Consider the following 27,122-nt stretch of genomic DNA (forward strand, 5'->3'; position numbering starts at 1 on the left):
TGATAGGATACTTTTTATCTCACGGGAACGCGGGCGAAGCCGCTGGTAGAAAGGAATGTTACATAATTTTATTATTCCAATAATTTTATATCAATTTCTTGTTACTCGTAGACCGTATAAATAATGAACAACAGACATTTTGTTCGTCTTCTATTTTTAAGTCCTAATTAGAGAGCTCACACGTTCCCAGCGTGGGGGTACAATTTACACTACGCTTCACTTTGATCTTTAGCAAAAGACTTACAATTTCCTTTACAGTTATATGTGTATTAAATCATTATTACTTTCTAACCTTTTCTCGCGACGTGGCCCACGATTCCATATGAATTTAGTCAATATTCTTCTAAAAACGCATTAAAATCGGTTCAGCAAAACACGAGATAGAAAGACAGAAAAACAGTTTATTTGCACCGTTATAAAATATTGCAATATTGCTAGCAAAACAAGAAAATAATATAAAAAGTGAATAAATATGCTTATTTATTCACTTTTTATATTATTTTCGATGTAGTACGATGCAGATAATCACGCACAAACATACAGGTCAAATTGAGAACCTAATTTTATTGAAGTCGTTTGAATAAATAAATAAGCAGTACGATCCAGATAATCGCACACAAACATACATATATACAGGTCAAAGCGAGAACCTATTTTTTTTTAAGTCGGTTAAAAATCAGAAAACATAATAAATTACATCATGAAAAAAAACAAAAACAGACAAAATCCAACACAGAAAAACATCAAAAGCATATATTTTTCTACTTGATTAGCTGTGCACACAGAGAATCTAATATATTTCCTATGACACTATCATTTTTCCACACGGTTTAACTTTCGGATAGACAACGAAATAGGTAATAAGCTATTTTTACGCTAACTTAATTACGCGCTCCTCCATAACTAGTTTATCATAGTCTCACAATGTATGAAGTTTTTTTATGATATAAGCCGGTAAACGAGCAGACGGATCACCTGATGATAAACAATCGCCGCCGCCCATGAACACCCGAAACACCAGAGGTGTTACAAGTGCGTTGCCGGCCTTTTGGGAGTTAGGAATTTAAAGGTTGTTGGGGAATCGGGGTTTGGGAAGATTGGGAAGGGGGGTAATTAGATGTTTTGTACACATTCAACAGTCAGCTTATACTGGTTCTACATAGTTTTATATGTAGCCGTATATACAAAGATATGATAACAACGGAAGGCTTAGTACAAATTTGTTTTACAATTAACGAGATCGTAACAAGACCACGTTCGTCGCTCTGATTGGTCCGCTCCAATGAACCAACCAATTAGAGCGCCGAACGTGGTCGCGTCTCGATCAAAACAAATATAACAAACTCGTACTAAAGCCGCGGATTACTACAACTTAACTAGCACTTAACTAGGTGACACATGCTATTAAATTCTCATTGTACTTTGTAATATCGAATGATATTATGTTTTTTCCTTGAAATTGGGATCATATTTACTACCTTTTTTATGGTATAAGCTGGTAAACGAGCAGACGGATCAACTGATGGTAAGCAATCGATGCCGCCCATGGACACTTGAAATACCAGAGGAGCTACAAATGCGTCGCCGGCTTTTTAGGGTTATAAATTTAAGGCATGTTTGGAAATTAGGGATTGGAAAGATTAAAAAGGTGGTAATTGGGCCTCTGGTAACCTCACTCATACAACGCAAGCGTTGTTTCACGTCGGTTTTCTGTGAGGCCATGGTATCACTCCGGTCAAGCCGGCCCATTCGTGCCGAAGCATGGCTCTCCCACATTTCAAAATATTAGTCTTTGAAAACGCACAGAAGTCTACCGGTTTTCTTTACACAAAAATCTTAAAACTTCGCAAGTACAGAAATGTTTTCGAAATTAAAGCTATGCAATGTTAAAATCACTGGAGAATTATAATTAGGCAATGTTTTCCCGTTATTTTAGGAAAATTCCCAAACTTTTCCATTCATTAATAAGGAAACGAGGTACTTTGATTAAGTATTTACACGTTCTTTTGAAAAAAAAAAGTTTTTAATAAAAATATTGGCCCGAGAAAACGACGGGAATAAATTAAAAAAGTAAATTAAAGCGAAGAAAAACATGGACAGGCAACAGCAGATCAACGTACTCTTTTCTGTCAATTTCCTTAATTAGATTTTGAACTTTAACTGTTTGGATATAAAGGCGAAAATCCATTGATAGACGGGGTAGTTTGACCTGCTGGTCTATACAGTCGGGATTGGAGTTTGTGGATTAAATATTCAAATGGAATGTAATAATTAGCATATTGCTGTTTTTCACTTACATGGTAAGTGTGAAAGGGATAGCGTGTGCGGGCTGTCAAAGTGGTTGACATTTGTCGTATCAGATCTTTATGTTAGAATTTCTTTCTTTTTTCATTATGTTTTTTTGTTCTTTCACTTTATTTATAATCCTTTAGGTATACACTCAGTTAAAACTTTACATTATTTTTACAAAAGCTTCAACTTTCATCGTAAGCAAGTCCCGTTAAAATCGGTCTCGCCGTTACAGAGATTAGACGGAACAAACAGACAGACAGAAAAAATGTTAAATAAATATTTTGGTATATGTATCGAAATTAAAAAGCGGTTATAGATATATCAATATTACAATAAGAACCCCAATTTTATTTATTAGTCTAGAAATTGCTGTTAGTGAAAAGACCGCCTTTGTGTCCATATCTTTATTAAAGTTTCTTTTTAATAATGGTGTCCAATAAAAATTAATCTACCTATCTATCTAGTCTAGATTCTGAACGGCACTCAAACTAAGGACACGTGGCGTAACTACCATTCAATACCACCTCTACAGCTTTTACGTAATTCCAGAACAACTGACAGTTAGGCCTCTTCATTAATAATTCTCCACGTCGTTCTGACTTAAGGCTTGTCCCAACTCTAGTCCTTAGTCACACAAACCCTAATACCAGGGTCCTATTTCCTAGAAACCGGTCAATTGCGAGCCGGACGCACGAAGTGGTCTGTACCAAACTGTCATTTATCCATTCGAGTAATAAACAACATTAATATTAGTTTTGTTCTGTGAGAGGGCTCCCTTTAAATGTTTATTTTATTTAGTTTTTTACTATTTGTTGTTAAAGCGCTCATAGATATACATTACATTATAAATATCAAATTTTACAACGCCTCTACTGGTCACATATGGAACTAAAATTTGCCATACAAAAAAATTACGTCGTCGGTAGGGACTATCGACAAATACTATTGCTTCAAACTCATGGTAGAGGTACTGTCCTTAACTGTTTATTGAGCAACCTGTTCACTCAAAACTTGGAGACATACAAGTTGTATTTTTCAGGAAATAGACTCTGACAATTTGTGTCCGTCTGTTACGGTTCATGAGATGTCTGGTGACAAGACAGGTTGCTTATAGGGAGGCGTACTCCATTCATCCATCATTGCTTACTACCATGCAAGAGAGTGGCTAAACGTCATCGTATTGAATAAAAGAAGGCAGAGAGATAGACAATTGGACAGCAGAGTCTTGGCAATAGGGTTCCTATTTTACCCTTTTGAGTACGGAACCCTTCGAAACCGTTGCCCCATTTCTCACAGGAGCTATATGGACGACAGATGCAAGTAATCGTTACTCAGAGGCTCTAAGTATATATAAATTATTATGAAAGGTCAAGGGACAGTTGGGGCGATAGCTTCATTCGTTTATATAAGGATTTTTAATAAACTATGCCTACAAACATTTTTGGAATTTACTCCAAGGCGGTCTAAATAATCGATGGTCTCCGATATTTTAGCTGCCATTTTTGTCTGCGCAAAAACCTATAATGTCATTGGGAAATACGTAAAGGATATTTATCTATATGGCTTTATATTTTGTTTATAATTTAGGAAAGATAAAGGTAGAGAACAGCCTTAATGTTTGGCTTTGAAATATTTCTTTTTGACATTCCTCATTAACTAATGGAGGCTAAAGTCGTATTAAAGTTTATAATAGATTCACTGTTATTAGTACTAGGTTTTATTTTCTCCCACCTTGAGCAAGGCGAAAGATTCTTACTAACTAAAATCCACCCCATTCCTACTCCTGCTTTTCGAGCCGGAGCCCCGGTAACAGCTCCAAAAATAGTCTACTGTACATCATCCATAACTTTCAATAAATTACACCCATTTATATAAAATAAATAGTTTCTATTATATCGACAACCAACTAAATCTACTACAAAATTTTCATACCTACCGGACAACGAATATCTATTTAAAACTTTTAAAATGGGCAAAGTTTTAACCTATCCAAAATATCCACCACCGTACAGTAAGCTGCGACTATCACCATTTATTTTAAATCCAGAAAATCCCGATAATCCCGCACCGTATAACGCCCGCATATGAATCTATGATTGATGAGCACAAACGGATTTTATACAACACAAATACGCCGGAGATGCCTCCGTTTGCTCTTTTTTAAGTGGTGAAAATAAAAATTGAAATTTCCTGATTGGTTCTAGGGAATTTCATCAATCATTTTCATGGAATCGCCATTGAAAAATGTCCAATAGGGATGATGACAGGGTATAAAAATTAAAAATCTATTTAGTCAGAAAACCGACGTGGGACAACGCTTGCGTTGTGTTTCGTTGTGTGAGTGAGGTTACTGGATGTCCAATTACCCTCTTTCCTAAAAGGCCGGCAACACTCTTGTAACGCATCTGGTGTTTCGTGTGTCCATGCACACCAGCCATTGCATACCATCAGGTAATGTATCAGCTTGTTCACCAGTTTATACCATAAAAAAATCTTTTGTGTGGCAAGTGTACTTAGGCCATGGTACCAGCCCACCATCAGGCAATTCGTAGGACCGTGAGCAAAAGTACTGCAAAATTACCAATCAAAATTAAATAATATTATAATAAAAGACTTTTATATCTAACTGCCGTACTCAAAGTCATTTAATGGTTACTTAACCCAATACTTAGCAATTGTTTTCGGAACAAAATCGTTACTAAAGAATCGTTTAAATAATCATTAAATGTATCTAAGTGCGGCAGAAAGTATTTATTACACAATTAATCCATAATATACTCTTTTAAATTTCATTATAATGACTCGAAGGAACGAATTCGCAGGCAACAGCTGGTATTTACGTAATTAATGGATTTCTCCCCTAATAACGTTGTAAAATTACATTTAGAACATTCCATTTACAGTAAGCACACAATCTGTTGGACTTTCTGACAAATAAACTGACATCTAATTTCTTCCCAGCTTACCCAAAATGGGACAAGTTTGTCACGACAACGAACGGATATTACATGAAGACAGACGTATTACCCACATTTTGTGCCAACGTTTGGGAAGCACACATCAACATGCTCAGGATAAATAAATGTACTTCTATTTTGTATTCTAGAATAATTTCGAGCTAAAGAAAATGGAGTGAAATTTTCCACTTTAAGAAAAGTTCTTAGTTAATAAAAACAGGTTTCTGGCGTGTCTGGTCTTCGTCAGTGCTAGATAACCAGACACTAAGTTTAAAGTAAATTGGAAAACTATTTTATACTCGTACGTTAGCTTTTATCTATTCATTCTAGAACACATTTCCCAGTAGTTTAAACCAACCTTTATGACTTAACAAATGAGTTTTTAACACACAAAACTCAAATGGGAAAATTCCCACACAAATTCCCATTAGCTGGAAAAATGACAAATGTAATGGGTTATTTAATATGGGGGTATAAAATAAAGCGGGAACAATAATCTTTATAGTAATGATAAGCATAGCATGGAGTTATATAACGTTGGTATTCTAAGGGCTCATGTACACGACGCCGCCACCGCGCCGCCACCGCGCTGCCGCCTCGCTGCCGCCGCATCGCCACCGCGCCGCCGACGCCTGGTTTTATTACACATTACTAGCTACAAAGAACCGTTTCTGCAAAGCTAGGCACATATTATAAGTTTTTAAACTGACATGATCACTAGTAATATCATTAGAACTTAAAACGGGATATTTACCATGTTTATTAGTTTTTGTGAGTTTCCGAAATTTCGGCACTGTTGCAAGCGCTGTGTTCATGGACGAACTGGAGTATTTGCGGGTGGATGTTTATTAGAGACAAATCGGTCTATCTACCTTTCTTGTTCGTTTTTTTTGTGCCAATGACACCGCTACCATCAGAAACTCACAAAAACGAATAAACATGGTAAATATCTCGTTTTAAGTTCTAATGATATTAGGCATGTATTATAACAAGTAACAACTTTACAGTGGTATGCTAAATTCAAGCGATGCGAATTTGGCGGTGGCGCGATCTCGAACTGGGGTCTTAGTCTGCTATTACAATTGTGTCAGAATGGTCGATCATTGAGCAGTGCAAGAGGGATGGAGCTATGTAGGTTGTATAACTCCGTCCGTCTTGCACTGCTCAGTGATCGACCATTCTGACACAATTGTAATAGCAGACTAAGGCCCCTGTACAGCATAGCGGCGCAGCGGTTGCGTGGTGGCGGCATGGTGACGGCGTCATGTACTCATGCCCTTAGCCTACGTAACACACATTTATCAAGCGAGAAACATGAAGCGAATGAATATGTCTTTGTAACTGTGGCGTGCTACCTTACTCGAATGAATTAATTTTGTACGAAGCCTTACTTATACTTATACATATACATGTAGTGAGGTTTTCCTACTCTCGTTAAACATTTCAGTTTAAAATTTTTGGATGACATTTTCAGCGGTATGTAGATTACGGATACATGCCATGTTTGTCAGACAACCTTAGGATGAAATTTTTTATTTGATTCAGAATCTTTATTTATGACGATATAGTCACTAAGCTACAATACTGTCATAAATAAACATAAAAAAATATCACGTTAGCCATGTACTGCTAAACGAACTTCCTCTGAAAAATACTATGCTGAAAACCGCATCAAAATCGGTTCAGCCAAACGCGAGATAATCGTGCACAAACATACATAAATACAGGTCAAACTGAGAACCTCCTTGTTTTTGAAGTTGGTTAAAAAGCCAGCCACTACACAAATAACATTGCATTAAGAAACAGAAAAAGTCTCAATTTCAGCAACAGCTAACGTCGCAATATCATGAACACGGTCTCATAATTTTTTCAGTCCTGAAAAAATATTCACCGTCACGAACACCACGGAGTAAGTACTAGCAATCAATCTTGCTGAGCAAACCTTGAATAAGTTATTTCATAAGCATTTCTTACTGAAACACTGAAAGGTTACTGAAACTTCAGTTTACTGTGGCTTTAATACAGTTTAAACTAGGGCTTACGTTTTCGTGATGGCCCGGAGATTTATAATGCCCGTTTCCCGTGCACGAGAGTGCGGATTTTTTTTAAGTCAAAGTCTAAGTCATAATTATTTATTTCAAATAGACCGGGAAGGCACTTTTGAACGTCAAACGTCGTTTAAAGAAATATTGTCCCACATTAATATTTTCTCCTGTGTCGTGGGTGCGTTTACAAACAAATAATTTCCCATACACATGACACCCAGACCTGAAACAAAGGTTTGTGGATCTCAGAAAAAGTGGTTCCTTGCGGGTATCGAATCTGCTACACGTTGCGTGGCAGCTGGTTGCCCAGCCACCGCACCAACCGTGTGAACCTGGCAAGTATCAATGTGACTTTTACCTAGTTATATGTACTTTCTAAGATTAGTTGGACACCATTATTATATACATAAGTGATGGAAAAATACCGTGGTCTTATAAATTCTTATTATAAGTTTGAAATTGTCAGCCCGCATTGAGCAAGCGTGGTGATTAATGCTCAAACTTTCTCCGTGTGAGAAGAGGCCTTTTGCTTCGCAGAGGCCACTTATAGGCTGTGGATGTGATGTGAAACTAAGGATTTAAGTCTTTGGTTAAGTGGTTGTATGTTCGTCTGTTGAGTATAAGAGAGTGAGTTCAGTAATGAAGTACGATGATTGATATTTTACCTTGTCTGTAAGTGGACTGTACGGTTGCGTTGGCACAATAACTGGCATATTGGCAAGATTCAATTACTGCACGAAACGATTATATGTGAGATGAAAATCAACTAAACTTAAAAGAAATACAAGAAATTATCTGGGAGACGATTGGGCTTCCTATATCCTTACACACACGGCGCAAACATCGTTCGTTTTGTTCGTTCGTTTCGCACCGGTTAGATTATATGAAACAGTATCTCAAAGATTAATGAAATCAATAAATTTTACTTTTATTATTCATTTATTGAAATGCCATTAAATTTGTCTCAAGAGCTTGACATTATACCTAACTATATTTAGATTCTAAGCCTAGAATTCCTAACTAAATACTCAAAAAGTTTTCTAGAAACTTCGTCCTAAGTCTGAAATCCTGACTAAAACTTAAACCTAGTTATCTTCCATGATTCCTTTACCAAATTACTCTGTAAGTTCCTTTTGACCTTGAATTTAACCGCTAAAGGTGTCTAAAGGAGCGTACACATTGTAATCTATACTAATATTATAAAGCTGAAGAGTTTGTTTGTTTGATTGTTTGTTTGTTTGTTTGTTTGTTTGAACGCGCTAATCTCAGGAACTACTGGTCTGATTTGAATAATTCTTTTTGTGTTGGATAGCGCATTTATCGAGGAAGGTTATAGGCTATAAATCATCACGCCACGATCAATAGGAACCGAGCAGTGCGGGTGAAACCGCGCGGAAGTAGCTAGTTATAACATAACAACAATGTTGTATATAACATTTGTCAATATGAGAACTAAATGTTATAAAACATATTAATGTTATTGGAATATTGGGTCTCCTCTACCAAATAGGAGACTGCCATAATCTCCACGCTTAGCAAAGGATTTGGAGATTGCATTTCAATGTAGCAGGATAAAAAGCCTATCACCCAAGTCAGCTCATACCCTGTTTATACACCAAATTTCATCAAAATCTATTCAGTAGTTTCAGCGTGATTGACGGACAAACAAACTTTCACATTTATAATATTACTGTGATAATGCAAAGATAACAAGCAATGTTACTTAATTTCGACATGTTATACAAAATAAATGTTATACAAAATAATACATTACATAACAGAGTAGGAAGAGATAAAGAAACGCCAATTGCTACGAATCTTACATACCTCATTCGCTTCATAAACAGTCATCAGTCTTATCATGCATGCTATAAAGTGTTATAAAATAATTATAACATAACAACATTATCTAATCTGTACACACCTTTAGTACCCAAATCCCTTGAACCATAATACTATCGCTTCCTTTGGTCCGTTGCCATGACAACCGTTGCCAAGACTACGAATTATTAGTGGTATATTTAGATAGATTTGTCACACATTTGAGTGTGGGAGAGCTGTGCTTCGTTACGAGTGGGCCGGCTCGACTGGAGTGATCACGACCATGACCTCACAGAAAATTGTGAAAAAACGCTTTTTTGAGGGGGAAAATCATCCAATGACTTCTCCCGCCTTGGGCAAGGCGTAGCTGACTAAAAACCACCCCGTTCCTTCTCCTGCTTTTCGAGCCGGAGCCCCGGTAAATCCGCTAGGTAGCCCGCAGCTCCGGATCAGACATCTGCCCTACTGAGCCCGTGAAACAACACTTGCGTTGTGTGCTCATATTCGTATCCCAGTACTATAAAATAATTATCATACTTAACAACATTATCTAATCTATTGAAAACAAACCTTAAAAGAACCCAAATCCCTTGAACCATAATGTATCGCTTCCTTTGGTCCGTTGCGCTAATGACAACCGTTGCCAAGATGCTTAAATTTACATTTAGTGTTTGTTTCATGTCAATCGGTTCATAAATAAAAAAGTTATGTCAAATTAAAGAATCACGTCGAACATTCTATGCTTATACCATTAATCTCCGCAAGTATTTGACGGATTTGGTTGAAATTTGGTACAGATATAGGATTTCAAAAACCAAAAAATAAAATAAAAGTGATAGCACGGCCGAGCAGAAAATCGACGTAAAATAAACAACGGTTGCGTTGTGTTTTCATATAACGTATAAAATCAAACATAAAATACTATAAAATAATTATAAAAATAAAATAAAAATAAAATAAAAATAAAATAAAAATTTAAAATAAAAATAAAATAAAAATAAAATAAAAATAAAATAAAAATAAAATAAAAATAAAATAAAAATAAAATAAAAATGGAAAATAAAATAAAATAAAAGAGGCGTAAAATAAAAATAAAATGCGTTACCGGCATAAAATAAAAATAAAATAAAAGTTAAAAATAAAATAAAAATTAAGGGTTGTTAAAAATAAAATAAAAATAAAAAAAAATAAAATTGGGCCTAAAAATAACCTAAAAATAAAACACAAATAAAATAAAAATAAAATAAAAATATTAAAATAAATAAAATAAAAGTAAAATAAAAATAAAATAAAAATAAAATAAAAATAAAATAAAAATGTTGTAAAAATAAAATAAAAATAAAATAAAAATAAAATAAAAATAAAATAAAAATAAAATAAAAATAAAATAAAAATAAAATAAAAATAAAATAAAAATAAAATAAAAATAAAATAAAAATAAAATAAAAATAAAATAAAAATAAAATAAAAATAAAATAAAAAATTAATTTATTCCGGACATACAGCGCCATCTATTGTTCAATTCCGTACTATAAGTACGGAATTGAACATACTATAAGTACGGAATTGAACAATGTCGGGCTGTTCCTATACTCCGTAGATAGATGGCGTTGATCGCGCAATGGTGTAATTACAATTGTTCAGTTCATGTTATTGTTTTAATTCAGGAAATTTGTTTTTACAAAACAAACAAACCAACTCTTCAGCTTATATATTCTATGTCGATCGTTACACGACTTCGGTTCATGTTATTGTTTTAATTCATCGAAAAAAAGTTAACAAATAGTAAAAAGGTATGAAAAAAATTATATCAATATAATAAACAGTACAAAGAAATGCCCGAACGGAGTATAAATAAATAATCCAAGTTGTCTTTATCCTCGATGGATGGCGTTGGGAGCGAAATAGATTGCGCTATGGTTTTGTTACAATTATTTGGTTGGGTATCGGCCGAGCGCTTCGGTACTATTGTAGAAAATGTGTATTATCAGTCGTATGATTATTTGTCTGTAGTGGTCCTGCTGTTGCGTATATTCTAAATTGGTTTCGTTGTATTTGTCAATTAATAAGTTTATTTGTTGGGTTTTCCTGGTTTTCTGGTTAAACTATTTAATAAAATTGTAAGTCTAATTTATAAATTAATTAGATTAGATTTAAGTCGTTTCTTTTAAATTATTTAGTTTAAGCTTGGTTATTATAGCATAAAGGATAGGTTCTAATATAATTTCTTTTTTAATTGTTATAAATTCGTAATTCGTAGCTTTCTTTAGTTTTAAGTTAGTTTTCATCTTAATTATTATTATAAATGTGAAAGTTTGTTGTGATGTTATTCCGTCAATCACGCTGAAACTACTGAACGGATTTTGATGAAATTTTGTATACAGACAAGGTATGAGCTGCCTTAGGTGACAGAATACTTTTTATGTTGATGATGTGGACTCCGGCGCAGTTTCACCAGCTCTGCTCGGCTCCTATTAATCGCGTAGCGTGATGTTTTATACATATAAAATATTAGGGCCTTTAAACAAACAAACTCTTCAGCTTTATATAATAAGTATTAGGAATCATAAAAATATCTAAATAACATGAAAGGAATATTTCCTACTAAATGTACTTAGACTATTTCCAAGAGTGTATGTCCAAAAACATCTGAAAAGGCTTTGTTACCTCATAATCTGGAGATCACTTCACCTTTCCTTCAATATAGGTAAAAATATAAAAAAGTATTTATTTGTACACAATACAAGTGTTCTTAGTAGATATTTTTAGGAATATTTTCTTTTTATTAAGCTACTAGCATCTGCCAGCGGCTTCGTCCGCGTTCCTGTAGGATAAAATTATCCTATCATCCAAGTTTACGTTTTCTCAGTTTCGGTTTTTCTCCTGTGTCTTGAGTGCGTTTGCAAACATATAATTTCACATACACATGACACCCAGACCCGGAACAACAATCTGTGGATCACACAAAAAGTTGTTCCGTGCGGAAATCAAACCCGTGACACTGTTGCCCACTGTCACCGCGTGCCACCGCGCCAACTGTGCAGTCACCCTAACTGTATACCAAATGTAATCAAAATCCGTTCAGTAGTTTCAGCGTAATTTACGAACAAATATCCAATCACACAGACTTTCATATTTATATTGTGCTAAGTATAATTAAATGTAGACTATGTACTAAAAATAAACACTAGAATTACCTAAAATAAATGATAAATTAACACATACATTTCACAAGTTACGAGAAAAAACAATAACGTAGGTATAAGATAAACATTCCACAATTTTTATAGCGAAAGAGGAAAATGTAACCAGAACCAACATTTAATTTGAAAAAGCTGTATTTTTAAAACCAAAATATTCCATGAAACGTAGGTCTGTATACCGTAATGTTTTGTTTGAAAAAAATATTTCATTAAAGTTTCATAACACGACCTCCTACATAACACAGCTGAAGCCTCTTCCTGAAAATAACGAGTCATTAGCGGTTAAGTTGGTTCTCTCGTCCGAACGCAGTTTTCCTGAAAACTGAAGTTAATTAGAGGCAGACTTTGAAATAAAGAAACAAACATGTCTCCCACTCTCACAGGATAGTATCCACATTTATATGATTTGACTATATAGTATAAAACAAAGTCAGGTTGCTTTTCCACCTGAAATGTGCTATGTAGCTTTGCTTTTTTAAGGGGGAAAAATCATCCAATAACTTCTTCCACCTTGGGCGATGCGAGAAGGAGTATCAGATTTTTACACACTAAAAACCACCCCGTTCCTTCTCCTGTTTTTGAACTGGAGCCCCGGGAAACCCGCTAGGTTGTCCGCAGCTCCGAATACATTAACGTGCTACTGTCACTAAATATTATAAAACAAAGTCAATTTGCTTTTGCACCAGAGATATGCTATGTAGTAATGCTACGAAGATGTAATAACTAAGCTGTGAAACTATACGACCGTTTCCACCAATACTAAGCTACCTATATAGCTATGCGAGTAAGATGTGCTACGAAGATAGGCCGTCGCAAAGTAGCTGTGTGCGGATGATGCACAGCTCGATTATGCGATGCATCGACAGTAGGAAAGCCATCTACATTAAAACTCATCTTCGTAGTCAAAAAAGGCTTAGCAAGTCCATTATAATTCTCAACAAAAAAAATATAAACCACAACAAAATATACAATATAGCAACACCTACACAAAATGTCATTCACGAAGATTAATGGCAACACAAAACAAAACCAGTTTCGGTTAACCACATCAGCTGACATTTCCTTACACACACACAAAGACACACACACACACACAGAATATCTAAACAAAATAACTTCCACTAAGGAAATTGCATTAGGAGCGATGTCAAAAAGGTACCAAAGAGGTAACACGGTTACCCCTTCAAAGCGTGGGTAAACAGCGAAAGGGGTAATTACGTTATACTCTCACAGTGCAACGGTTTGACAGTCAAGTATTTATAGAATATGGAAAATATTACCGACGCGACGTACGTACGAGAGTGGCTCTCTCGTGTCGATTTTTATTAAATATTAATTTCGTTGAAATTATTAAAATTTTAACGTTGTTTATTTTCGGGTGATTTTTTGGGATTTTGTACGTGGGTAATTTTTTATATATAAAAATAGTTGTTCCAGACACATACATGTGTTCCTATTATTGCACTTTTTACATTTGTTTTTTCTGTACACACACTACAATGTTTTAATTAAATATTTGCCTTTAATGGTAATAGGATGTAAAGAATCGCCTTTTTGAGATGGGAAAATCATCCATCCGTTTTTCGAATCGGACCTCCGATAAACCCACTATGTAGTCCGCAGCTTCGGGTCGTGGCAAAGAACTACTTACGAAATTCTCTATACTTAACATTTTTTTATATCTAAGAAAGTAAATTACAAAATATAATTATATTTTAACGCAAATACATACAACCAGTATCAAAATCTTACACCTTATTGATCCCACAGTGATTTTCTTTATAAACCATAATTATTATACCAAGAAGTGTTCATTAAAACTTATAATAAACAGTCGTGTGGTGTAATACACAATTATTTCTACCAAAACATTTTCTTCCCTTATACTCGTATCTTGCTGAACATAACCTCAGTAGTGGGTAACAAATTTCATCTAATTCCTTCTAATTGGATAAAATAATGTTTTTTGAGATACAACAGACAGAAAAATCTAAACTTAACGTTGTATTTAGTTGACTGTCTTGTTACTGTGTACTGTGCAAAATTGTAATGTTGTAATCTTAAAAGAGTCACAGTCAAAGCATTTATTTCAATTAATTAATTAGGCACTTTTGTAAAAGGTCAAATTGAATTGTCTGTCAGTCTTGTCTGTCTGTGAAGTTAGGTGTTTGTTCCAAAATGTTAGGAAGTAGACTTACTTTTAATATTAAGCTATTTTTTGTGACAATTTCATAAATTTATTTATTTTATCATTTAAGATAATAATACTGAGATAAAACGTATCGAAAAGTTTGAGTATCTAGAAATCACGTCACGCGGCATTTCAAATCAACATATTATTATGTTTGAAAGTATTTGTTTCCGTAAGAAAGTAAAAATACGTGTCTACTATTTTATAACAATCTATTAGACGGACACTAAAATAAAAATTAGTCATCCGCCCTATTTTATCCCGGGAATAAGAAGAAGAAGGCACTAGCAGAAGCATTTAATACGCTCATTTGCGGTATAGTTGTTTTAAATAAATAAAAAAAGACTATTCTACAGTATTTCTGAACCGACATAATCTGCTTAGTGTCGAGAAAAGAGGGAAGGTTTCTTTTTAAAAGATCGGCAATGCACTTGTATGAGTAAGTCCGCTGGTATTGCGAGTGTCAATGGTTGACATAGATCACTTATCTTCAAGTGATTCGCTTGTTTGCACTTTTCTACGAGTATTACGGGATAAAGGATCCTATAAAGAGGAATAGACATATGTACTTATAAGACGATAAAGGTATTAAAAGAGTATGTTTGTACAGATTGATAAATTAGAGGTAAGAATAGGTTGATAGGTTAGTTAAGCTACTCTTTCACATGAAGTGGTTCTCATCTAGTTTGGAGATGTTTTTTTTCGGTATAAGCTGGAAAACGAACTGGTGGATCACTTGATGGTAAGCAATTATCGCTGCCCATGGATAAACGAAACACCAGAGGCGTTACAAGTGCGTTGTTAGCCTTTTTGTGGTTCAGAATTTAAGGGTTGTTGGCGAATCGGGGTTCGCGAAGATTAGGAATCGGGGATTGGGGTCATCGGGCCTCCGGTAACCTCACTTACACAACGCAAGCGTAGTTTCACGCCGGTTTTCTGTAAGGATGTGGTATCCCTTCGGTTGAGCCGGCCCATTTGTGCCGAAGCGTGGCTCTCCCACACAGTTTAGGGCGTTTAGGGGTGATTGTTGAAACCGCAATCACAATCCTTAATTACTCGTCATGAAAATGTAATATTATGACACAAACGACAAAGGTTTAACCAAACGGAATCGTAATAAATGTCATTCACATTTTTATATTAAAATCTTTGATAAATGACCGCAATAAAAGTGTGGCGCTGGCGTCGCTTTTGGCTTATTGTGTCCCAAATTGAGTTATGAATTTGGCTAATCGTGGAATGAAATATTATGGTGTAATTAAATGGTCATTAGCTTGTATTTGAATGTGAATATGAATTTTGATTCTTCTGTGAATATTTATTTATTAATTCATTAGGTTAACTAACAGCTATTTACACTTGTACACTTGATATATCATTTAAAACAATACTTCTGTGTGTGTAATAACTACTAACTGGCGCTGCAACCGGCTGCCAAGCAACGTGTAACGGGTTCGATTTCCGCACGGAGCAATTTTTTGTGTGATCCAAAAATAGTTGTTTCGAGTCTGGGTGTCATGTGTATGTGAACTTGTATGTTTGTAAACGCACCCACGACACAGGAGAAAATCCTAGAGTGGAGCCCCGTTATTTTAATAAAAAAAAAACAAAATAGCTTACCTATTTAAAAAACACAATATTTGACATTCCTTAACCATATGTCGAAAGTTCATATTCCAATCTTACCATATACACATACATATACCAGCACTAACATTAAATTACCCAACTTTCCTGATTCTCCCTCAAACGGAAGTCGAACCCCGACCCGGGCAGACCCGAGCTGAGGTTAGTTTAAATTACTTTAACACGTTTATTGGAACTAATACGTTGATTTATTATGTCGATGAATTAGTGGACGCAAGTTCGACTGTGGATTAGTAGGTCTTGGTTTCAATCCCTTTTTACATCTTTAAGACAAAGATTGCTTCCGTGGTCGAGGAGTCACAAATGCAACTACTGAAGCAGACGTCTCCAATTCATTTCTAGAGCTGAACTGGAGAAGATATTACTAAAGCATTTTAAAATTTGGTCAGTAATTTTATTGTGGTTTTTTAAGGGAGAAAATCATCCAATGACTTCTCCTATCTTGGGCGAGGCGAAAGGGAGTATCAGACTCTTACAGACCAAAAACCACCCCGTTCCTACTCCTAATCAGCCTGACACTCTGTCTCGCCTCGCCCAAGACAATTCATTGTATGATTTCCACCCTTCATAAAAAATTTTCTTGGCTAATCCGACACCCAAAAATATAATACCTTATTATTATTTACTCCAGGAACGCAGAACAAAAGATAGTCGTTTAAAAAATGTAGATTATAAGTATCTACGCGAAGCAAAAGGTGCCATTTATCCTTACTAAACTAATCCTCGCAAGTTTAAGTACTTATACAAAGTTTATACAAGAAAAACCCTTAATAAATAACATTTCAGTATCTTACAGTGTAAGCTTGTCTTTAAGTAATTAATTTACAAAGAGATTAGTACCCACGGCAACTTAAAACTAGACCAACACAGAAAAAAACGACCTTATCAATGACCAAAAGGAATGTGAACCTTAAACTCTTGTTGCTAAGCTTTAAATTCATTTGCCACAAAACCTGCCCGTCTCGTAGATTATTTGAAAATATTAGACTCGTATTTTTTATGTTCTTATGGAAATCAATACTTTCGAAGATATATTGATTTGAAATATTCCGTGACGTCACTTCTAGGTACGTTTTATAAGTAGAAATAACGTATTTGCTCCCACTTCTAAACTTTGATTGAAAAAATGTCTGTCTGTCGGTCAGCCTTCTAGTGAAGCTATTTGCTCGTTCCAAAATGTAGATTCCTATGGAGAAGAACGAGCAAGAAATTCCATAGGTTACTCTTTTTCAATCAGGTTCACAATACAATTCTTGGCTACATAGTAATAGTGTGAACTGTGATAGCGTGATGTGAAACCTAGTGCGTTAGACGAGGCACACAAGTGAAGCCGGTGTCGCAAAGCTAGTAATTATTATCTTGAGAAAGGAAGTTTTACTCGTATTTACAATTCGTCGAACAAATTACTCAGTAGTAAAATCGTGGAATTGAATTTGTTAATTCTTAGTACTTCCAGTGATTTGGAACATTATGCTTTGTGGTAGTTTCCTAGAAATATCTCATTGGACCTCACCAAATTTAATGAGGTGTACAATTTGTAGTTGTATTTCTGTTTACATAAGATTTCTTTTTACTTTCTCAGCCTCATCTCTGTGACGGAGACAAGGAGTCTCGGGTTCGAGTATCGGCTCGAGTAACATAGTATTGGAATTTTTCGGTTTAAAAAAATAAATTCAGTGGTAGAACGGTGTCTAAAATTATGACTGGCGATAAGTTCTACCCTTATTACATGGGAGTTATTTATATAAATAAATATACATACCTATATAAAAAGTCATAAGCACACAAACTCACAATTACCAAGTTTCATGAGATACAACAATTAGAAGTGTGTGTAAATGCAAACGAAAAACGTAACAAGTCGACCTAATATTGAAAAATTGTTTCTAAAACAGTATCTATGACCACAAACTGAAATATTCAACATCTTCTAGACATAATAAATTAATTCTTCAAATATTCACCACGTAAAGTTAGCCGTAAAAGTTTTTGTTAGGGTTGTCATGGTAACGGAGAGAGTTTCCAAAAATAATAACAAAAATATCATTTACTAGCTTCTGCCAGTGGCTTCATCCGCGATCCCGTGGTTTAAAAAGTGACCTATATGTTATTCCAGATTTAAACTACGCGGTTTGTTTTTTTTTTGAGGGGGAAAATCGTCCAATAACTTTCCCATCTTGGGCGAGGCGAGAGGGAGTGTCAGACTCTTACTGACTAAAAACCTCCCTGTTCCTACTCCTGCTTTTTGAGCCGGAGCCCCGGTAAATCCACAAGGTAGTCCGCAGCTCCGGAAAACTGCACGGTTATTACACATTTACACATACAAGAACTCACTTTTTTGTGTACGATTACTTAGTAAGAGAAGTCTATCAAAAAATGCTGATCCACAGACATCTTACGTAGTTTTTTTTTTTTTGGAAGGAAAATCATTCAATGCCTTCTCCCGCCTTTAGTGAGGTGAGAGAGAGTGTCAGACTCTTACTGTCTAAAAACCATCCCGTTCCTACTCCTGTTTTGCGAACCGGAACTCTGGTAAACCCGCTTGGTAGTCCGCAACTCCAGAATCTTGCAAGGTTGTCGCGGCGGCTGGGCAAACGGGCCTAATTGCACATATAAGCACTCACTTTCGTCTGTTGTGTACGATTACTTAGTAAGAGGAATCCATCAAAAAAATGCTGATCCACAAGAAATGTGACGAGGCAACCCTAGCGAATTATTAAAAATGTAAGACGAGAAGAGCTTCCCCTTAAACAGCGGCTAGAGTACAGAGCAAACTAACCGCTGTTATTAGCTTCGCAGTTCACACAATGCCATACAAATTGCTTTTCTGCAACTGTGCCTTAATAAAGTCCGACCAATTTGTTGCACTTAAATTTTTGTGGGTATTTTATTTATGTAATACTTTAACCGTCGTATTCTGAGTCATTTAACGGTTACTTAAACCAATTATTGATACCTTAGCAGTTGTTTTCGGAAGAAAATCGTTATTATAAGGAATAGTTTAAGTAATCATTTAATGTTTCTGAGTGCAGAAGTAAGTATGTTTAATTACATAATGAAGGGTGGACTTATTGTCAAATGGCGCAACGGATTTTAGTTTGTCTTGTATAGAAACTCATACAACTGCGTCCACTGATCCGTATCGTACGGACCGCATCATCAGCAATGCCTACATGCGATGCGTACTGATGACGTCATACGAAATGCGTACGATGCGGGCCTGTGAACGCTTACCTTTAATCACCCTATTTTATTTATTGTCATAGATTTTATGATATACTTTTAATTTCTGAAGGGCTAAACAGACCTTTCTACTACATTATTATTTATTAAAAAGTATATTTTAAAGAACTTATGAACTAGTGTACAGTCCGACAAAACTATATATTATCTAGTTTGTCTGTCGGATCCAAGAGGTATATCTTATTTAACATGTTTTGCATAGCTTGATGTAAACCGTCTGTATAAGCTTAGAATATAAAGAACTATGTACTACATCAAGAACAATGTTTCAGTGTGGAATTTTATAATTAAAACTTGTACTGACATGAGTAACTTAATGTACTCGTACTTAAGTAAGTACCTAACTTAGATAAGTGTAATTTATTATAACTTAGAAAGTTGTGTTGAAAAGTTTTGTAGCTTAATTATTATTTATACTCATCTAGAGTGCAGTCTTTGGCTTTGAGTTTTAAATATGTGTGTGTAAGTATTTCAGTTTTAATTATTAATTCTTAAGTTGATCATTAACTGGCAAAAAATCCAGGGTTCTGCCCGAACTTTCACAATGATTTCCCTTTTTTAACCGGCTTCCCAAAAAGGAGGAGGTTCTCAATTCGATCGTTATCTTTTTTTCACTTCTTAGGTTTATTATCTTAACAGGTTTATAGCCTAATACCCATTACATCAAGTTTTTTTTTTCACGAAAAAATGGGAAGAGACGAAGAGTACATATTTTTTTCATAAGTAACCTGATTGTACCTAAACAATCGGTGCTCCCATAGATAGACACCGGCAACACATGAGGAAACAAATGCATTGCGGATCTTTTTCGGGTTTGGGATTTGAGGATTAAAGATTTGGAAATTGAAGATGAGAGTTTCATTAGGCTTCCTAAATTTGAATTAATATCGATTAAGAAAGGTCCTTTGCCACACCTATCCAAAAAAAAATACTCATTAGACCTGACTGTAATCGAACACCAGACTTTCCGTACCATACTTTAAAGCAGTCTAGATAGCAATAGTAATACATTATGAGCTACAGATGGCTAATCTTAGGACATAGCGGGGGGAGATTACACAGACGTCTGTCTGCTTTATAGCCGTGCCTGCAATATATCTGGATCTGTGACGTCACAGTACTCTATATGTAGGTACAATGTTGCAGCTTTATCGTTTTCATGTGTGTGTAAGCAGCTGAAAATGGGCAAGGCTTTTTTTAGGGGGAAAATCATCTAGTAACTTCTTACAGAGTGTCAGACTCTTATTGAATAAAAACCACCCCGTTCCTACTCCTGCTTTCCGAGTGCGTGAGCCATCAGACCACCACAGATGAGGCCCAGTAGGGCTGATGCTTGATCCAGAGCTGCGGACTACCTAGTGGGTTTACCGGGGCTCCGGCTCGAAAAGCAGGAGTAGGAATGGGATGGTTTTTAGTCAGTAAGAGTCTGACACTCCCTCTTGATTCGCCCAATGCTGTAATTCATTGGATGATTTTCGCCCTTCAAAAAATCTACTAGGCTACCTAGCCTTTAGCAGATACTTATCTGCTAGGCTATTCTGTAATCATCAACTCGAAACATTCTAAGTGAGCTCGATTACCGTTCACCACGTCGTTGGTTGTGAAAATAATCTCGACCAATGAGACGAGAATGTGATCGAGCTCGACTTCGAATGTTTCGGATTGACAATTAGGTACAGAATAGCCTATCTGGTCTAGGTGTGATGGTGATTTGTATTTTTATAAACCGAAAATCAACAACAATTAAATACTTTTTTATTTGAATTGCTACTGATAAGTTAAAAATTTAAAGACAAATCATAACAACTAGTTTTAATGTTGGAAAATCAAATGCAGAAGTACACACAAGACAAAGCTTATAAAAAAAATGAAAATCACATCACACCAATCCCTTTACTAATTACCTATGTACTTCTAAAACGACTGGTAGGTATAATAAATACATTTTTATCCTAAATGGCTGTTACCAACCATTAGGGACAGCCATTATACAGATTGATGGCGCACAATAATTCTACAAATGTAAAGAAACACCGGACAATAACTGGTGTCGTTTTGAAATGAAATCGTTAACGAGAAATTACGTACATTGGCCCCCGCTTCACTAAATTCTTATACTCTAACTGCGGAACTACCTAGAGAGTTTATTGGGGATCCAGCTCAAAAAGCAGGAGTAGGAACAGGTGGTTTTTAGTCAGTTAGAGTCTGACACTCCCTCTCGCCTCGCCCAAGACGGTAGAAGTCATTGGATGATTTTAACCCTTAAAAATACCTGGGCGGGTGAAGTAACTGGATGACTTATCATTCGCAAAAAAAAACATTTCTTTTGAATCTGTGGATCTTCGGCGGTATTTCCGAACCGATACGACCTTCAAACCTTTAAGAAAAGAGCATATTAGTTTTTAAAAGGCCGACAACACTTCGTGACTCCTCTGGTCTTGAAGACTGGGTTCTTTCAGATTTTGAAAAAATTCTCAGTATTCGCACCGAGTCTGGAATTGTACCCAGTATATGGCAATAGGCTCACGCCCTATTACATGGGTTTTATAACAAATGGTGGGTGTATATTGTATAGTGGCATTACGTTCCGTAATCTGCACCTCTGCCTACCCATTCAAGGATAAAAGGCGTAACGCTGCAAAAAACGCTACTACTATAGGTACTCTATAATAAAAACATCACTCATACAAAAATACGTCCTTGTATGAAACAAGTATGGCTGCCGAAATACATCCAATTAAATGGCGTTCCATTCAAAACTAACGATGTCTCTTCACTACTCTCATTAATGTAAGGGTTGCAATCACAAAAAACATGTACCCGTAATTGAGCTGTTGCCATATGAAAAATATTGAGGCAGAAGTTCAATGCGATTTAAAATTCAATTTTCCTTCTGGTGTTTCGGGTGTCCATGGGCGGCAGCGATTGCTTAGTATCAGGTAATCTGTTTACTCGGTTACAGGTTTATATCATAATATACATACATTTTTGTCAATCTTATAATATTAACTTTAAATAGAAATTTAATCTTTAAAGTTTCCATAATTCGGGTTGTATGATATAAGAAAAGATTTTTAATAAATTGTTACCAATATTTATTCAGGTCTTCAATCTCAACAAACAGTTACAAGTACAAACTTACAATGAAATGAAATTAAACTTAAATTCCAGATAATTAGCGTTCATAATTCAGTACCACTTGTTGGAACTTATGTACTTAAGCTTTATTAATTAGTAGCCTAAGTAAACCTAGTATTACCATTGATGTTGGTACAATTATAGCCAAGTATTATATTCATGAAATGTACATGTAATTGTAGCTATTAGTTTTTGAGATAGTTGCTCAGTTGCAATTTCAGCAGGGATTTGAAATGACTCCTTCAGTCTTGGTTGATGCGCGAGGGAGTGTCAGTCTCTTACCGACTAAAAATTACCCCGTTGCTACTCTTGCTCACTCTCACTCTCAGGCCGGGACTCCACCAAAGCGGAGACGAGACGAGCGGAGAGGAGATGTTTTTTAAACAACCAATAGAATTGAGTTATTGACACGTCTCCTCTCCGCTCAGCTTCAGTGGAGATCGCTGTGCGGAGATGCGTAATATTTGTATGTCGCGATGGAAGCGGAGATGTGAGCTGTGCGCGGACGACGCGCAGTGGAGACGAGAGATGTGAGCGGCGTGCAGTGAGCGATGTCACCCTCCCCCCTCTCGCCCGCTAGCAACCCGCAGAACCCCGCGCGCGCGCCGGCCGGCCATCTTGCTAGTACCGTGCGCGCGAGCAGTTTGTATTTTTCAACGAAAAACATCTCTTCTCGCACAGCACACAGCACACCGCACACATCTCCGCTTTGGTGGAGTCCCGCGAGCTGAAAAACATCTCTTCTCGCACAGCACACAGCACACCGCACACATCTCTGCTTTGGTGGAGTCCCGGCCTCACTCTCACTCTCACTCCCACTCCCACTCCCACTCGTTGGTATCTCTCGCTCTCTCTGTATCCAATATCTCAGGCATAATCCTATCACAAACTCCATTCTTTTCATAAAGTCATCGGAAAATTAAAATTAAAGCAGTCGGAACCCATTCTAGAAAGCCAGCCGTATGTGCCCTCACTAAGTCTTCATATTTATATTGGGTACCGACTGCTTCAATTTTACGATGACTTTCTTGTTTTAAGGTTTTTTATTTCACCTCTCAAGCCATCAAGCCGTTTAGGCTGCAGAGCGTGCCAAACAATTATACATACATATATACTCTCGAAAAACATAACCCTCCTTCTGGCGCAGTCGGATAACAAGTACAAGAAGACAAAACACATTTTTTAGAATAATTTTCAAGTTCAAAGAACTTTCGATCCAAAAACGAATAGACTAATAAATAAAGTACATTATACTGTATTTTCTGTGGCTTAGCGATAAAGGTATTAGTACCTATTCATAAACCAAGGGCTGGGATTACTCGGTATATTTACAACCTTGCGTGATCTTTGAGAAATGAGGAGGGTCTTATCGCATTTAAAATGGACGCCTAAGACTTCAGGACTATTATTTTAAACTTGAAACTGTATTTTATAGCTTTTGAAAATGTCGTGGTGGGAGGTTTAAGACGCTCGTTTCTTCTGTATTTAAGTAAGGGCTCGAAAGATAGCAAGATACTGATGTGTGTTTTTCGGTAGTATTAATGCACTTTTGTTAATCAATTTAGATACTAGTGACATATCGTGAAGAAAAGCTCCTGCCGCACTCAGAGACATTTAATGATTACTTATACTATTCCTTAGTAAATATATTGGATCGAAAACATTATTGCTAAGGACTGGGTTAAGTAACCATTAAAATACTCTGAATACGGCGGGTTCGTGAGAAAATCATGATGCATAAACCTTTTCTCTATGAGAAGAGGTATAAGTTACCACGCTTGCGCAAAGCGGGTTGGAAATTTCAAACTTATAATAAAATTAGAAATTATAAGTTCAGGTTTCCTTTTTTTTCCTTAATAAATAATCCTAAAAAGTAGGTACATATTATAATTCGGAAAAGTCATATTGGTACTTACCAGGTTTCAAACCTGCATACCTGCTCGTTCATAAGCCCTACTCAATAAAAAAACATAAATGTCTTGTACCCAAATCGCACTAATAACCATTCTGCCAATTAGATAAGTAAATCGAACCCAAGGCGTCGCAATTAGTGATCTCAAGCACAATATCGATTTGATATCTCGTTACTGATTTCCGAGAATTCAATTAATACCTATTTCGAAACAATGTAATAACTAATTGAGATATTTTATACCAATTATCTATTAAATATTATCCATATTTTCGTTTCTCTGATAACTAGTTTTCCATCCATAGTTTTACCCGTGAGGTTAATAACTTTCTATATCGCCTCCATATGTTTTAAGTTAGAAAATATACCTAAAACCTTCTCCTTACATTGAAATATATTATGCTGAAAATCGTATATAAATCGGTTTAGTCAAACGCGAGATAATCGCGCACCAAACACACATACGAGGACTCAGGAATTCTACCATTTATTTTTGTTCTAAAGTCGGATTAGGACTTACTCTAATTGAGACTAATTGATTAACTTAATAAAGATTTTGTTCCGAAAACAATTGCTAAGACCTGGGTTAAGTAACCATTAAATTACTATGAATGCGGCTTGACCAACAAGGCAGTTAAAATAATAATAGTCCAGTCATTTGAATAACATTTTTCATTAAAATAAAGCTAATTATACATAGGTACATATATTATTAGCCCCTTCGGTATATAAGACAACAATAGAAAACATATTGTGTCTCCTGTGGATCCCAGTTTCGGCACACAAAGAGTTAATAGATTTTTCATTTCAATTAAAACGTAAATTTTAATGTAAAATGAAATGAAACTGAAAATCGGAAATCGAAAATTTCATTATTGATCGTAATCAAATAATATTTAAAATGAATTAATTTCACTACAATGAATTAATTTCTTCCAAAATATAATAGTACAATGAATCAATTTCTGGCTTCATGCGAGGCTAATTAACGATGATTACAAAATGGCCCATCATTTTACAATTTCCGAAAACATATTACTGTTGATACTAGGTTTTCAACGCGGATACACCTGCAACTTTTACTTTTTTAACAATTTAAGTGTGGGAGAGCCATGTTTCAGCACGAATGGGCCGGCTCGACCGGAGTAATACCACGGCCTCACAGAAAACCGACGTGAAACAACGCAAGCGTTGTGTTTTGTTGTGTAAGTGAGGTTACCGAAAGCCCTTTACCCCCTACCCAATCTTCCTAATCCCCGATTCCCCAACAACCCTTAAATTCCTAACTCTCAAGAGGCCAATAAAACACTTCTAATGCTTTTGGTGTTTTAAGTGTCCATGGGCGGCAGTGATAGCTTACCATCAGGTCATCCTTATACTCGTGCACCGGTTTATTCGATAAAAAAACCAATTCCGTGCTAATTAATAAGAAATTACACTCTAATCTATTTATATAAACCGAAAATCGAATTCGCGCCCCCCAATACTCGACAGTCACGACAAGTAAACACAAAAACTAACCTCAAACTTTTCTTTGTCCACAGATTCAAAAGACATCACAGATGACATAACGAACAAAATGTCAATGTCAACGAGGTAGCCATTACAAATCCAATATGGCGGCGCACGACAAAGATTGGGTCGATTACTTCGGGGATTTTAACGACACTAGACAAATAGTAGACAGTGACAGTACAGATTTGGACATTTCAAAGCTTAATTATTATGATAACCAGACCTACCCCGGTTATTCGAACTTTAGTTCAGACGATTTTTGCCTGTCAAACCATTCGCATTTCTACTTGAACGTCACTTGCGAGTTCCCGATTAATTATGCGGAACCTATGTATGGGTGAGTATCTTTTTTTTATGTTAAATAACGTAATATGACATTACGGACTTTAATCCCCGATGAAGTAGGTAGAGGTGCATGTCTATATGTACATCTATACTCTATATACTTAATATATTAAGCTGAAGATATTGTTTGTTTGAACGCGCTAATCTTCGGAACTACAGGTCCAATTTGAATAATATTTTTTTCTGTTGGATAGTGCATTTATCGAGAAAGGTTACAAAACATTACGATATGATCAAAAGGAGCCGAGCAGAGGAGGTGATGCGCGGATGTACTTAGTTAGTGAAATATAATTATGTAACAGATTGTAAAGTATTTTAACAGATACGTAGTGAGTCCCAAATGTAGGTGTGAGCTGACACTGGTCACAATTTCAAGTTCCTTTCAGTACTAAGTTTTTTTGATAAACCAAAAAAAAATTTGCTCGACTGGGAAATCGATCTTGAAACCTAAAAATAAATACATACCTACAAAAACTTAACCCGGTCCAAGAAAACATAAGGATTTCCAAATATGTATTTATTCTCTATAATATATCTATTACTTAAAACCTTCTCTATCCCAGTTCCAAATATATTTATATACTTCATATACATCTAAACTACGACAAAACGAAATTACTGAAATACAGCTCTATTTCAGCAACATTTCTAAAATATTACATTTCTTCAGGAGATTTGCTGAAACTCTTACGCTATGTTACCGTACTGAAAATGTTTTCATGAAATAAACTCAACTTCGCTTTTAACTCGATTAGGTCAACAAGGGGTTTCAGGAAATATATTTCTTTTAATTTTTTTTTCGTTTTGTTAATC

The 27,122-nt window shown here is 35.6% G+C and overlaps 1 protein-coding gene across 2 annotated transcripts in view; it reads left to right on the forward strand.

The window, feature by feature from the left end:
• LOC118276693 (sex peptide receptor) overlaps window positions 1–27,122 on the forward strand; it is a 320,099-nt gene that overhangs the window by 263,543 nt on the left and 29,434 nt on the right. For both annotated transcript variants that reach the window (XM_050699791.1, XM_035595133.2), the window contains one exon: window positions 25,994–26,301. In XM_050699791.1, the coding sequence (XP_050555748.1) occupies window positions 26,066–26,301 (236 nt within the window). In that variant the 5' untranslated portion in view covers window positions 25,994–26,065. The remainder of the gene's footprint in view (window positions 1–25,993; window positions 26,302–27,122) is intronic.

The sequence above is a fragment of the Spodoptera frugiperda genome, chromosome 17 (genome assembly GCF_023101765.2).
Source record: "Spodoptera frugiperda isolate SF20-4 chromosome 17, AGI-APGP_CSIRO_Sfru_2.0, whole genome shotgun sequence".
NCBI classification, from domain to species: Eukaryota; Metazoa; Arthropoda; class Insecta; order Lepidoptera; family Noctuidae; genus Spodoptera; species Spodoptera frugiperda.